Source organism: Hemitrygon akajei, chromosome 17 (genome assembly GCF_048418815.1).
Source record: "Hemitrygon akajei chromosome 17, sHemAka1.3, whole genome shotgun sequence".
NCBI lineage: Eukaryota > Metazoa > Chordata > Chondrichthyes > Myliobatiformes > Dasyatidae > Hemitrygon > Hemitrygon akajei.
Window position 1 is genome coordinate 9,883,791 of NC_133140.1, and position 16,089 is coordinate 9,899,879.

Here is a 16,089-nt window from a genome sequence, read left to right on the forward strand (position 1 = left end):
GTCATCAGCAAATTTACTAACCCTGGGTCACGAAGAGAAGAGGTCCCAGAACAGATCCCTAAGGCGCACCACTGCAACCTCCATTCAGAATATGACCTGTCTACAACCACTCTTTGCCTTCTGTGGGCAAGCCAGTTCTGGATCCATAAAGCAATGTCCCCTTGGATCCCATGCCTCCTTACTTTCTCAATAAGCCTTGCCTGGGGTATATTATCAAATGCCTTCCTGAAATCCATATACACTACATCTACTGCTCTATCTCTATCAATATGTTTAATCAAATCCTCAAAAAAGTTCAGTCAGGCTCCTAGGGCACGACCTGCCTTTGACAAAGCCATGCTGACTATTCCTAATCATATTATGCCTCTCCAAATGTTCATAAATCCTGCTTCTCAGGATCTTTTCCATCAACTTACCAACTATTGAAGTAAGACTCACTGGTCTATAATTTCCTATCTCTACTCCCTCTCTTGAATAAAGAACAACATCCGCAACCCTCCAATCCTCTGGAACCTCTCTCATCCCCATTGATGATGCAAAGATCATCGCCAGAGGCCCAGCAATCTCCTCCCTTGCCTCCCACAGTAGCCTGGGGTACATCTCATCCGGTCCCAGTGACTTATTCAACTTGATACTTTCCAAAAGCCCCAGCACATCCTCTTTCTTAATATCTACTTGCACAAGCTTTTCAGTCCGCTGCAAGTCATCCCTGCAATCACCTTTTCCATAGGGAATTTTGGAGAATATGGGAGATATCCAGGACTACAGGTATGTAATGGGATTGCACTTAATAAAGGCGTAAAAAAGACGAGAGAAAAGATGAAATAGGAAGGTAAGCTAGCCAGTGATATAAAAGAGGATACAAAATGCTTTTTCTGATATAATTAAAATAGAGATGAGAGCCACTCGGGCCACTGGAAAATGATGCTGGAGAGGTAGTCATGAGGGAGAAAGAAATGTTGGATGAACTCACTAAGTGTTTTGTGTCAGCTTTCACTGTGGAAGACACTAGAAGAAAGCCAGAAATGCAAGAATGTCAGGGGGCAGAAGTGCATCATTACTAAGGAAAAGGAGGTTGGGAAGCTGAAAGGTCTGAAGGAAGTTCAGTCACCTCGACCAGAGTTCTGAAACAGTAGCTGAAGAGATTATGGAGGCATTCGCCAGTACCAAGAACCAAAAAAATTGCAAATGCCATACTACTTTTAAGGGAGAGAGATAAAAGAAAGGAAATTATATGCCGGTTAACCTGACTTCAGTGGTTGGAAAATGTTGGGATTCTATTATTAAGGATAAGGTTTTGGGGTACGTTATAAAACAGGCCAACCAAACTCAATGGTTTTCTTAGGTGGAAACTTGCCTGCCAAATCTGTTGTAATTCTTTGCAGCAATAACAGGCAGGATAGAGAAAGGAGGCAGAGGATGTTGCTTATTTGGATTTTCGGATGCCACATGAGGCTGCATACCAAGAACCCATGGTACTGTGGGAAAGGTACTAGAAAGAATGGAAACTTGCTGACTGGCAGGTGGCAAAGAGTGGGAATAAAGGGGGCATTTTCTGGTTCACTGGTAGTGACTAGTGGTTTTCTGTTAGGGACTGCTCCTTCATGATTTGGATGAATGAATTGGTTTTGTGGCCAAGTTTGTGGATGATACTAAGATAGGTGGAAGGGTAGGTGGTGCTGAGGGAATCAGGGTGTCTGCGGGAAGATTAGGAGAATGGGCAAGGAATATAGTGTAGGGAAGTGTATGGTCATGTACTTTAGCAGAAAGAATAAAGGCATGGGCTATATTGTAAATGGAGAGAAAATTCAAAACTCAAGAGGAGCAGAGGGACTTGGGAGTCCTTGTGCAAGATTCCCTAAAGGTTAACTTGCAGGTTGAGTTAGTGGTGAGGAAGGCAACTGCATTGTTTGCATTCATTTCAAGAGCACTAGAATAAAAAAAGCAAGAATGTGACACTAAGACTTCCATCACTTGCAGTACTGAGAGTAGTTTTGGAATATGCTGGCATTAGAGAGGATCCAGAGAAGCTTCACGAAAATGACCCAGGAAGGAAAGGGTTAACATATGAGGAGTGTTTGAAACCTCATTGAAATCTACCAAATATTGGAAGATCTGGATTGAGTGGATGTTCCCTATAGTGGCAGAGTCTAGGACCAGAGGGCACAGCCTCAATATTGAGCATCATCAATTTAGATCAGAGATGAGGCAAATATTTTTAGCCAGAGGGTGGTGAACCTGAGCAAATTTAATTCAGCAGAATGCTAGACACACATGGAGTTTAATTGCTTTATTGAGCCTCTGAATACAGGTCTATAAGACTTTTTAAAAATCGGATTATCAGCTGACAGCAAGCTTACAACTTGCTTCCACAGCCTTGTACCATCTACGTAGAGCAGCTCTGAATTACTTGCACTGTCAATAACAGCACTGCCCCTTGGCAAATCTGAGCCAAATACTTTTAAAAGCATCACAGCCAAACGTAACACGCAATTAACCATTCTACCATGACAGGAAGCTATTGGTAAGGGGCATTCCAAACACCTACCCACATAGCATGATTATAAGGATCGCTGGAACAATTACTGACCAGAAGAAATGTTCAATTCATTTTCTACAGGCATATCATGCTGACAAGTATGAAACTAAGCAATTACGCTTACGAACATACTGCTGACCCTGTACCTGCTTACAGTATATCTAGACTGGCCCAATATTGAAAGCAGCTACCAGCAACGTGCAAAATATTTGTAACAGTGCTAAAGCAGATCAAAAGGAAACAAACGGCTGAGTATTTCTCTGATGGCTGAAGCAAAAAAAAGAGAAAATAAAAACAGGGCAGCAGTTTGAAAAATACCCAGAGCACAAGGGGCTGACTGTAGAAAAACAGCACAGGGAACAGGATGGTTTCTGCTGTTCAGACAAGGGTGAGGAGACAAAACCTCACTCAGTCTCCATTAGTTTACAAGGTAGACTTCAGGCGATTTACCACACCTCCCAACCCTGCTCCGTCAGCCAAGATGATTCAATAATTAATATCCACAAGATAACAATTCACAATATCATACTGTACAAACTGACTGGTCTCTGGCTGTGGCTGAAAGATGAGTTTCTCCACCCCCTCCCACTTCATGTTTTCACTCTTTCTTGGACGCATTATTTGGAGACTTGATGGATGCCATGTGCTAGGTACCCTACATTGGAAGAGGTGACTCCAGCAATGGAGATCCGGCCATCCTTTGTCATGTAAATGGAGAATTCCTTTGTCAGACGCTCTACCTGCAGGTAAAATACCAGGTATGATTGAGTTCCAGTGTATGTCTGGCAGCAACAAATAACTACAATTATTTCATTTCTGATGACCAAGTTTATACTACACATCACCAAGCAAACTGGGAGCCCCAACAAATCATCCTTACTCTCCTAACAACTAATTTTTAATGTAAAATTTGGAAATATACTTTCCCATGCTTCATCTTCAGCCTTCATAACCAGTTGACCATTAAAGTATTTTAAAAGCATAAGTGATTTAAATGATTCAACAATTTAAATGGTACAATAGATTTCTAGTATATTTATTGACATTTAAAAATGACAAAATCCTGGCATATGGTGCAAGGACAGAAAGGGTGAGGCATGAACTGAATTCTTCTAAACTGAAACATTTAATACTCCTCTTTTAAAGAATGCAATGTTAAGGTTTTGATTTTTTTTAAAAATCTCAGCTCCACTCATTTACCTGCCCCAACCTCCAGCAGTCAGGTTTCTGGATACCTTTGCTATTCCATCAAAGTTTAAATCTGGATTTCTCAGTCCCTTTATTGGCTGGTCCAATTTGGTCTGTATGGATTGACTGCATTCCTGTTCAAATGGTCATTCCTCCACCCTAGCACATTTTGCAGTGACAGATTACTCCTCTGAATGAATCATTGTCCATAAGACCAAGATACTGGAGCAGAATTAGGTTATTAAGCCCATTAAGTCTGCTCAGCCATTTCAACATGACTGATCCAATTTTCCTCTCAGCCCTAATCTCCTGCATTATCCCCATATCCCTTCATGCTCTAACCAATCTATCAACCTCTGCCTTAAATAGACAAAAAGACTTGACCTCCACAGCTGCCTGTGGCAAAGAATTCCACAGATTCACCATTCTCAGGCTAAAAAAATTCATCTCCACTCTAAAAGGATGCCCTTCTGTCCTGAGGCTGTGTCCACCATAAGAAATATCTTCTCCACATCCACTCTATCAAGGTCTTCCACCATTCACAAACAAGAGAAAACCTGCAGATGTTGGAAATCCAAGCAACATGCACAAAATACTGGAGACCGGAGGAAAAAAGCTGAGGAGTAGATTTGAAAGGTGGGGGGAGGGAGGGAGGGAGGGAGGGAGAAGCAGCAGACAATAGGTTAAACTTGGAGGGAAGAGCTAGAAAGTTGATTGGTGAAGAAGGAAGGCCATGGAAGAAAGAAGAAGTGGGGGGAAGGGAGGCGATGGGCACCTTCTTTCTTTTATGTTGGTTTTGACTTCTCGTTAGCCATGGTGAGAATACTTATCTTGGGGATGTATATATTGTGTCTTTCGAATTGCTTCCAGAAATTCCAGCCATTGCTGCTCTGCCATCATCCCTGCAGTGTTCTCTCTCTCTCTCTCGTGCCTCTGTAATTCCCTTTACTCCACTGTAATACTGATGCATCTGACTTCAGCTTCTCCTCAAATTCTAGGGCGAATCTGATCATATTATGACCACTTGCCCCTAAGGGTTCATTTACCTTAAGCACTCCAATCAATTCTGGTTCATTGCACAACACCCCATCCAGAATGGCAGATCCTCTAGTGGGCTCAACCACGAGCTGCTCTAAAAAGCCGTAGGCACTCTAAAAATTCCACCTCCTGTAATCCAGCACCAACTTTACCAATTTTACCAATCTAACTGCATATTGAATCCCTCCCCCTATGACTATTGTAACATTGTCCTTCTGGCATACATTTTCTGTCTCCTTTGCTCATAGGCCACATGCCTATTACTGTTCAGGGGTCTGAATACAACACCCACCAGGGTTTTCACCTCCTTTTAATGATGTGATTTCACTTTCATCAACAGAGCAATGCCACCATCTCTGCCTTCCTGCCTGTCCTTTCGATACACTGTTTATTCTTGGACATTAAGCTCCAAGCTATAATCTTTCAGCCATGATTCCGTGATGCCTACATCATCATACCTGCCGATCTGTAACTGTGCTGCAAGTTCATCGACCTTATTCCGTATACTGTACACATTCAGATACAACATTTTCAGTCCTGTATTCACCCTTTTTGATTGTTGCATCATGCTCAACCTTCTGATTCCTAACTTTGTCTGAACTCTTACAAACATCTGCCTCCACAACCTCTCCACTTGCAATTACCTGTTCTGGTTTGAGTCCCGTGAAGCAAAACATTCCAATCTGGTCTGTAATGTGTTGCCAGTTGTGGATCGAGCCTTCCTTCTTCAGGTTTGATACCAGCTGCTCTCTCATGCTGATGATACGATTCGCCATTCCTTTCACCTCATCTAGCCTAGTCAGGGACAGAGTGAAACAGAAGGATTACTGTCTTATCTCTACCGCACAGCAAGTACATTCATAACAACATGCTGGAGAATAAAGCACTTTCCATTTCAGGGAAAGCATCAAAACCAAACAAAAGCATGGTTTTAATGTGCAGGGTTAATGAAAGATTCTGTGTTAATGAATGGGGAACAGTTGGGGGGGGGGGGGGGGAATCATCAGGTTGGAATACGAGGTGTTGCTCCTTCAACCCAAGTGTGGCATCATTGCAGCAGTTAATGAAAGACTGCACTAATGAAAGATCTCAGCCAAAATATTGGCTGTTTATTTCCCTTCATAGACGCTGTCTGACATGCTGAGTTCCTCGAACACTGTGTGTGTCGCTCTGTATTAACACTGTGTCATAGCTCTCCCCCAGTCCCACAGCTATGACACTTACTGGGAGAAAATTCTTTTCCAAATAAACCCTCCTGTCATTTTCAAGATACTCAATCGTACAGGACCATTCAACACCACAGCTTTGATACAAACACAGAAAGTAGATGAAATCCAGAGGGGAGAGGAGAGCAGAGATACTCATCTTCTCATCAATGTGACATGTGTGTGTGCCATCAAAGCCCCAGTGAAACTGAAATTAGTGGAAATCAGGATAAACATACATATGGCTGGACTCATAAGACATTTATGGTAATGAACTCAGCAGGCTAGGCGTATCTATGAAAAAGAGTACAGTCATTGTTTCTGGCTGAGACCCTTCATCAGGACTGGGAAAAAGTGATGAGAAGGTCGGGGTGGGAAGAGGTACAAGGTAGTAGGTTAAAGGTGAAACCGGGAGAGAGGGATGAAGTAAAGAGCTGGGGTTGATTGGTGAAAGAGATATAGGGCTGGAGAAGGGGGAATCTGATGGGAGATAACATAAGACTATGGAAGAGGGAGGAGCACCAGCAGGAGGTGATGGGCAGGTAAGGAGATAAGGTGAGAGAGGGAAATAGGAATGGGCAACAGTTGGGGGGGGGGGGGGGGCAATCATCAGGTTGGAATACGAGGTGTTGCTCCTTCAACCCAAGTGTGGCATCATTGCAGCAGTTGACGAGCCAAGGACTGACATGTTACAATGGGAACGTTAAGTAGAATTGAAATGAGTGGCCATGAGAAAATCCCACATTTATTGGTGAACCGGTCTCTCAATTTATGCTGGGGTCTCACTGATATACAGGAGGCCAACTGGGAGCACCGGATGCAGTAGATGATCCCAACAGATTCACAGGTGAAGTGTCGCCACACCGGGAAGGACGGTTTGGGGCCCTGAATGGTAGTGAGGGAGGAGGAGTAGGGGCAGGTGTGGCACTTGTTCCGCCTGCAGGGGTCAGTACGTACAGGGAGATCAGTGGGATGGAACGAATGGACAAGAGAGCCATGTAGGGAGCAATCCCTGTGGAAAGGGGGGGGGGGGGGGGAGAAAAGAGGGAAAGATGTACTGGGAGGTGGAACCCATTGGAGATGGCAGTGGAGAATTATGTGCTGGACACAGAGGCTAGTCGGGTGATAGGTGAAGACAAGAGGAATCCTTTCCCTGGTGGGGTGATTCTAGCCATGACCAACCTCTCAAAGAACTTTATCACAGTAGACATGAGTGCCACTGGGCGATAGTTCACCTTGCTCTTCTTAGTCATGGTATGATTGCCGTCATTTTGTAGCAGGTGGGGACCTTCAACTGCAGCAGTGAGAGATTTGACGATGTCCTTGAACACTCCCGTCAGTTGGTTGGCACAGGTTTTCAGAGCCCTACCAGGCCCTGATGTCTTGGAAGGGTCCATCCTCTGGAAGGTGAGATGGAGATCACAGGGTCCCCAGTTGCTGCAGGGATTGGCACAGCTGAAGTTTCATTCTTGTTTTCAAAGTGTGCATAAAGTGTTGAGCTCACTTGGAAGCATCACAGCTGTTCAGCTTTCTGGGAAGAAGTGGCTTGCAGACCCTGCCAGATCTGATATGCATCCAATTCTGTCAATGACCTCAATCGGAGTTTTTTTTGCTCTTAAAATAGCCTTCCATATGTCATACCAAAACTGCTTGTATAGTTCTGTATCACCGGTCTTAAATGCCACAGACCTGGTGTTCAGCAGACTACGAGTCTCCATGATCGCTCATGGCTTGTGTATGTTCTCGAAGGCAAAAACTCATCCACACTGCTCTTGATGAATTGAATTGAAAATACACGTGGACTAAGATGTTAACTGTCCTGTGCTATCATCAGTTGATCTGCCACCTTTTTTCAGGAGTTTCGGCCCGCTTATGATCCAGACTCCCTCGAGGTGGTGGGCCAGCAGTGCTAAAGCACCACCTCCCACTGGTGAGCTTAACAACTTGGCATCTGCCTCTATCAGAGTTGCTGGTCGCTTCCGTCCAACAGATAGTCTACTCTTCAGGTGTCTATGCAACTACTGAAAAGATGGATACACTGTCCGAATATCTGCCCCTCTGGACATACTTGACCCACACCCATGATGATCCTGTCTCTGCTGCCTCAGTGACAGCCCTGCTGGTTGACTTGATCTCTCTTCTAGAGAAGCCAAGGTCACGCAGCCACTTCTGGAAAGTGAATGCAATAAAGCCACGGCGACCTACTTCAAATGGACAGCCGAGACCTTCCACCCTCTGATCTTAATTCTGCATACTTGGTTAACTTGCGCTCGTGGGCTTTATCGATGTTGTCTGCCCAGGGGACTGTGCGTTCACCAATAACCAATTCTCTACTGTTGTCAGACCAGACGATTATACCTGGATGCAATGTGGTGAAAGCTATTTGCTCCGGGAAACTGCCTTTCCCATCCAGGTCGGCCTTGACACACCAATCATTGGCTGAAGAAAGTATGCTTGATCGTGGGCCTGCGCTGTACACCCTTGACTTGGAGCCTTCTTTCACAAATTATATGCGATGTTCTGTGCAGCATGGGGCATGAGATAAGTTGTGCTGCAGTACTCTCCGCTCAAACGCTTCCATTACAACTTTGAGAATGTTGTTATGTCTCCAAGTGTACATGCTGCTGGAAAGATTGACTCTGCATGCACTCAAAATATCAACACTGGTCTTGATGAAGTTAGTAAGAACTGTGGCATACTCATTCAGATTCAAAGATGTATCTCAGAATATTGTCCAGACCATCGATTCAAAGCAGTCCTGTAAGTGCTCCTTGCCCACCTCGACCATACCCTTTTGGTCCTCACTACTGGTGCTGCAGGCTTCAGTCTCTGTCTATATGCTGGAAGTAGAAGTATAGCCAAGAGATCGGGCTTTCCAAAGTATAGGTGTGAGATGGCACGGTAAGCGTTCTTGATGGTGGTGTTACAGTGGTCAAGCGTGTACCATAGGTGACATGTTGGTGGTAGTTTTTCAGCGATTTCTTCAAGTTGGCCTGGTTGAAATTTCCTGCAATGATAGGGAAGGCATCAGGTTGCCTGCTGACTATGGAGCTCAGCTCTACACCGCTACCAGGATGGTGGAAAGCTCCCTCAGCAGACAAAAAGGAAGAGTTAATGATATAACATACTTTGCCTCCTACCTTTAAAGATCTGAGCTGACCTGTCTTTACGGAGAAAGCTGAAGCCATCGGGCTATAGCGCTGTTTTGAAATGGCAGGCGATAGCCATGTTTCCATGAAGCAAAGTACACAGCAGTCCACAGTGTCCCTCTGGTACAGCATCTTGCTCTGAGCTCTTCAATTTTATTTCCAGAGACTACATCCGCCATCATGATAATTGGCATGGGCGGAGGCGGGGATAGTTGGTTGGTGTCCAAGGCCTTGGCATTTCATTCTTTCTTGTCAACCAATGCATCATCTCTGCTTTCACGTTCTTGTAAGGGGAATTGCACTTGTGATCAATGCCTTCCAAGGTTTATTGATCTTGAGTATCGATATATTTTTTTAAAACTTTAAAATTATGCTGCTGACTGAAGTACCTATGTCTGTGACTGTGGATTTCAGCTGTACTAGTCTCCAAAGGAGAATATTTAATCATTTCCATTGTAGCTGCATGTAGAGTCGGCACTTATCAGTGCCATTTTACAGTCTGAAATAAGAAAGAACGCTAGAAGCACACAGCAAGTGGAGAGAGAAACTGAATTAACATTTCAGGTTTTCTGATTTTTGACAGCTGCTGCCTGATCTGCCAAGTGTTTGATTTCTAACTCTCCAGTGATCCTGAGTGGTGATATTGACCGAGTCGACAGCAGGAATCTTTCTTCCTCAACACAGATCACCCTCTCCACATCAGACAACCACTCCTGCACATCAGCTCCGAGTGCAAATTCCTCCACCTCCATTAGTCTAAAGATAAGGAACTAAAACGGGTGTTTTATGCCATCAGAAAATCTCAAAGTGTGTCACAGCCATTAAATGCAATCACTGTTTAAAGCCTTATCCAAATTACAATGATCCTTCAGCAGCAGGATTTCTGCTCTGAATTCTCGTGTCTTCTCTGACCCTGCATTGTCAGGCTATAGATATCGCTGGAACAGTGCTTGAACCCTACTTATCCAGCAACATGGACAGACGGCAAAGGACGTCCGCAGTCCAGGCCTCCACTCTGCACTGAGGCCAGTGACTAGGAGGCACAATCAGTTGGCATGTCCAGAGTTTAAGCCTGTAGTTTGGGGTCCCATCCCTGACTACCCGGGAGTTGATACCGAAGAGAGTCTGAAGGTCGGTCGGTAGATAGTCCAGAAGTTGAAGCCTGACGGTTGAAGGCTGGAGGATGTTGTGTGCATGGGTGAGTGGAGAGGGAGGAACAGGGCTTGTTTAGCTGTTGTTCTGCTGAGCAATGTGGGCTGCCCAGCACATTCCAAGCTGTGTTGGCTATTAAGGCAAACGACACATTTCACTGTATGTTTCGATGTACTGTACACATGAGAACTGAATCCAAGTGAGGAAGAAGAGTACTACTCGTTCAGCGCATCTGAGGCTGATACTTGGTCTCCAAGACTGAATCTGTGTCCCAAACTCTGCATTTGTCAGCAAAAAAGTCAGACCTTCAGAGTGTCGGCCATTAACTGCACTCACCATTCTTTCCTGAGTTCTGCTGTGTTCATGATGGTGGCAGCAATGCGAGCTCCATTTAAGGGTGGGTTGGAATACATGGGACGGATCAAGATCTTCAGCTGGGATTCCACACGCTTTGCCTCATCGGGATCACTGCAGATTACTGTGAATCCACCCACACGTTCGCCTGCAAGATTAAAGAAAGCCCATTAAGATAAGTGGTTGAGCAGCAAGACCCAGAAGGCAACAGTGCAAATGAACTTCAAGGATTGCATTTAGCAGTTTAGGATTAAGATTAGAGCAGTTTAAGCATCTTGCCAGTTAATGATATTGACCAAATGCTTCAGAAACAATTTCTTGCTGGTTGAATTCCCAAGTGGCATAACTTTGGACAGTACAAGGAAGACGGGAATGCTAGTGCAGGTTTGAGTCGGCAGTGAGGAAGGCAAATGCAACGTTAGCATTCATTTGAAGAGGAATACAATATAACAGCAAGGATGTAATGCCAAGGCTTTATAAGGCACTGGTCAAACTGTATTTGGAGTATTTTGAGTCGTCATAGGCCCCACATCTAAGAAAGGATATGCTGGTATTGGAGAGGGTCCAGAAGGTTTACGACAAATAATGCTGGGAATGAAAGGGTTAATGTACGAGCATTTGACAACTCTGAGCCTGTACTCGCTGAAGTTTAACAGAATGGGGTGGGGTGGGGGAAATCTCATGCCAAATATTGAAAGGCTAGATAGAGGAAGATTTTGGTAGTGGCGAAGCCTAAGATCAGGGGCACAGCCTCAGAATACAAGGATATAAAAGAGGAGGAATTTCCTCAGCCAGAGGGTGGTGAATGCGCAGAATTCATTGCCACAGACGGCTGTGGATGCCCAGTCATTGGGTATATCTAAAGCAGAGGTTGATATAGTCAGGGCTTCAAAGGGTATGGGGAAGGCAGGAGAAGGAAAATAGATCAGCAATGACAGAAAGGTGATGGACTGAACTATGTCATAGTCACATTAGAGGGCTTTTGAGACAGTAAGGGTTAAAGCTGTGCAGAAAGTAATCTTTCACACGGAGAGCAGTGGCTAATGATCCCAGGTAGGGATGATTAGCTGATATCTATATGTTCAAACTTCTAATGCTGATATTCTCCACATAGATTTTCCTCTTTAGTTTCTCGAGTTACCATTCTCAGGAGCCGAGGAACCACACACTAATCTTCTCCAGGCCACAGTTTTATCATCAGAGCCAACACAACTGCAAGCAAGGCTCCGCTGCCACACAACAGTAGTTTGATATTCAGGAAACAGAACAGTACACCTCCTTCAGCCCGCAATGTTCCCAGAACAATCTAATATTTTCCTCCTCATAGTTCTCCATTTTTCTATCACGCATGGGTCTATCTAAATGGCCTTAATGTATCTGTCTCTACACCATCCCGGCAGGGTGTTCAACTCTGTATTTTTTTTTAAATTACCTCTGACAACCCCTTTATCCTTTTCTCTAATCACCTTAAAATTATGCCCCTCATATTTTCTCGAGAGAAAAGCCCCAGCTCAAAGCTGACTGGGAGTGGGAGCCCTGAGTAGTCTCACGATTCTCAAACCCAGACCACCTCAGTGGGTGTTGTGTTATTTAAATGCTGTTTTCTATCACAGTGATTACATTTTAAAAAAAACACACCGTGGGCTTTGACATGCCATGGAAAGGATGGGGAAAAAACTGCACAATTGAGATCAGCTAATGTTTCACAAAACATCGATTCATCTTCTTTAGAAGATGACATGCAAGTTGAGATGACATGGAATTGGGATGAGGTAAAACCAATGCAATGGGAACAGTTGACATTGTCAATGAAAGTTAACAGCCTATCACTCACGGATGGGACATGTGCAGGAAAGAACAGTTGAGGCAGAAATTTACCAGAATCATTCTGAATGATTAAACAGGCTAAATGGACTAGACTTCATTTCTTTGCATTTCTGATTTTAATTATGAAGTAAATAGCAGGCACAGTCACACAATGAAGCAGCTATTCCAGAATGACATAAACCAACCTCACTTGCACCTATACTTCTCAGTGTTCAGATTTTTAATGCTGCAAAGGTAGAGGAACAGGAACATGAGCTTTCAACTCAGACTCCTCATCTGGCAAACTTCGAAAATGAGATCCTGTAGGTGGCCCATTTTGGGGAGTGCACAAACCAGAGTTTCGACTACCAAAATAAACTGCTGAGTAACTGAAAAAGCATCCAGATCATTTACTTACCGTACAGTCCCATGTTCTTTGCAAAGGACTGCGACAGAACCAAATTCATGCCCTGTTCGATGAAATAGCGCATTGCCCAGGCATCTCTGTCAGCATCTCCACTGGCAAAACCCTGATAAGCCATGTCAAAGAATGGGAAGAGATTTCTTTGCTGAAAAGAAAAAGAAATCTTAGCTTCATGCACAAAAGTCTAACTTTATTTAGCAAAGTACAAGTTACACCTTTGTCTAAGAGAACTCAACCCAATTATATACCAGGTACAATGGACTGTGACAGGCTTAGGTTCAGATTTGTTACACATACATTGAAACATACAGTGATATGTATCTTCTCTGGAAGAACTCACTCACCTAGGGATGTGCTGGGGCAGCCTACAAGTTCCACCATAGATTCCGGTGCCAATATAGCATGCCCACAATCATCAGAACACAAGCAACAAACAGCAAAACAAGCCCATTTGCTCCCTCCCTCCCACTCACACACCCTCAAAGGCAATCCTCTAACTCCAGGATAGGCCTCTAGCCTCAACAATTGGACTTTCATGCACCAATATTCATTGGTGATTTTTGTTCACAATATACTGTTAAACTCTGTACTGTAGACCTCTACATCAGTGGAAAAGTGGGCTATGCTTCAGAATGTACCACTTGAAGACACCATAGATCCTGGTGCTCACCTTAACAACGGCAGCCAGCTCCTTCCATTGTTCTGGTTTTGGGTCTACCCCTGTGGGGTTGTGAGCACAGGCATGGAACACAATGATGGCCCTCTCTGGGAGTTTCTGCAGGGAAACAGAAAGGAAAATAAAAATCTAAATGTACCCTCCCATAACTGAAAAGATGTTAAATCTGTGATCATTTGATAAATTATCAATGTATGTATGTATGTCACCATCCTCTACATCGACATTCATTTTTGTGACTTGACAAGCTGATTGCTCTCAGTATTCTGTTTTTATTTCCTGTTTCCAGCCACAAAAACACGTGCTTCAGTACTGAAGCTGCTTCACAGGGAATGCCTTTATAGGTACCCTTTCCTTGATGCTGTATTGGGAACAGTGTGATTCAAAATTTGCTAGAACTAGAAATCAATGCTTTAAATTTTCATTGCAGAATATTGAAAATGAATCAAATGGATGCTGAATTCCTCTGGTTACATTATAATTCGTCAATCTGCTCACATGGCATTTTTGGAGTGGCTCAAGAAAAATTGCTGTGATTGTAAATATATTGTCACATCAAATCAGTGGGCAGCCCGCAAATGTCACCATGATTCCAACACCAGCATAGCATGCCCACAACACACTAACCTAACAATATATCTTCAGAAACTAGAGCACTTAGAGGCCCACACGTTCATGCGGAGACCTTACAAACTTTTACTTTTTTTCCCCAGACAGCGGTGGAAATTGAACCCCGATCTTACAGCTGGTGCTGTAATAGCTTCACGCTAACCATCCTGTCACCCCATCTCAACCAATTGCCAGCCACAGGTAATTAACATCAAGTACACTCTTCATTCTGAGGGTGTTGCATTAAAAAGGTTACTGGGTTGTGGCTTACACCAATCTATAATTACAAGCCTTGTCTGATTTGTACTCATGAATGAGTTTCACCACACACTCACTGAAATGTCCTCTAGGGCTCCAGCAAAATCGAAACCACAGGTCTTAGGGTCATAATAGCGGTAACTTTTGACCTCAAAGCCGGCATCCCTGAAGATAGGTGTGTGGTTGCCCCAGGATGGTTTAGGCAGATAGACCTCTCGACTGTTCTTGTAGAAACGATGCTGTAGGGTAGAAAAAATACCATTACTGTGGCACCTTGGATCAGGCAGTTACTCTGCACTCTTGGCCTATATTTATTCACCAGAGTCTTCTATTTTATTGTGCCATACACTTCACTATTATGCTGGCTAACAGCCAATCAATATTCTACCTGATGCATTTGGAGTCAGTCCTATTGCACAGAAACAAGCCCTCAGCCATCTAGTATGTGCAGAACTATTCTGCTTCATCCTGTTGACCCGCACCTAGACCATAGTCCCCAAATCTTTCTCGTGTGTGTACTTATCCAAATTTCTGTTGAATGTTGCAATCAAACCGCATTCACCACCTCCCTTGCACTAGCCTCTTCATAACCCTCAGGTTCCCCTCAAATCTTCCACTTTTCACTTTTAAACTTTGACCTGGAAATAAAAGCACCTTACATTTACACCATCTACACCCCTCAATACCACTGTCAAACCTCCCTTAATTTTCCTATGCTCCAGGGAATAAAATCCTAACCTATTCAATCTTTCCCTATAAGCCAGCTCCTCAAGTTCCAGCAACAGCCTTGTAAAATTTCTGCATACTATTTCAATCTTATTGATTTCTTTCCTATTGGTACATGACTAGAAATGCATACAGTACTCCAAATTTGGACTCACCATCTTATACAACTTCAACAGAACATCCCAATTCCTGTACCCAGTACTTTGATTTATAAAGGCCAATGTCTACCTACCTGTCTATCAACCCTATCTTCCTGTGATGCCACATTCAAGGAATTATAGTGTTCTGTTGTTTAACTTTTACCCTGGTTTGTCTTCTTAAAAGTGCAATGCCTTTCACTTGCCTGCATTAAATTCCATCTGCCACTTTGCATCTCATTTGTTCAGCTGGTCCGCATCCCGCTGCAAGCTCTGATAGCCTTTCTTGCTATCCATTACACCCCCAACCTTGGTGTCATCCACAAGTTTGGTGATGCAGTTTACCATTTGTGGTTAATTTAGAAAGTTACAGCAAGAAAAGGGAAAGTAGAGTAAAAAGTCTTCACTGAAGAAAGCTGAAGTGATGTGTTGCATTCTGCAGATTCTTACCTTTTGACCAAGACCTTGCAGTTTTCACGTGATGCTGAAAGCACCCTTCTAGCAAATGTGAGGTTTTCAAATACTCAAATCATTAATCCAGATAAAAAGAAAAATAATTTTCTTTAAAATAAGGCTTCACTGTGCTTTAATTTATAAACGTTGTGTAGAATACCACAACAATTCTGCCAAAGAATTAATAAACCAAAAACAAAGTTAGGAAACTGTCTTGAAGATGTGACTCTGAGGCTGTAGGAGGAAGAAAACATTTTCACTGGTAAAGGCTGCCAGTTTTGAGATCTTGAGGAAACCTGTTGAGGAAACTATACAAGAAACCTTGATGTTTAATGATGATAAGCAAGTGCACCATGGTCTCGGAAGTGGGAGCCT

General features: G+C 43.6%; 1 protein-coding gene across 1 annotated transcript in view; it reads right to left on the reverse strand.

Moving 5' to 3' along the window:
* Positions 1 to 2,275: 2,275 nt before the first annotated feature.
* The window catches only part of LOC140740468 (aspartate aminotransferase, mitochondrial-like), a 29,218-nt gene continuing 15,404 nt past the window's right edge, over positions 2,276 to 16,089 (reverse strand). The window contains exons 5-10 of the mRNA XM_073069643.1: positions 14,476 to 14,637; positions 13,526 to 13,630; positions 12,850 to 13,000; positions 10,608 to 10,773; positions 5,410 to 5,560; positions 2,276 to 3,279 (exon numbers count right to left, since the gene is read on the reverse strand). Coding sequence (XP_072925744.1) covers positions 3,157 to 3,279; positions 5,410 to 5,560; positions 10,608 to 10,773; positions 12,850 to 13,000; positions 13,526 to 13,630; positions 14,476 to 14,637 — 858 coding nt within the window. The 3' untranslated portion in view covers positions 2,276 to 3,156. The remainder of the gene's footprint in view (positions 3,280 to 5,409; positions 5,561 to 10,607; positions 10,774 to 12,849; positions 13,001 to 13,525; positions 13,631 to 14,475; positions 14,638 to 16,089) is intronic.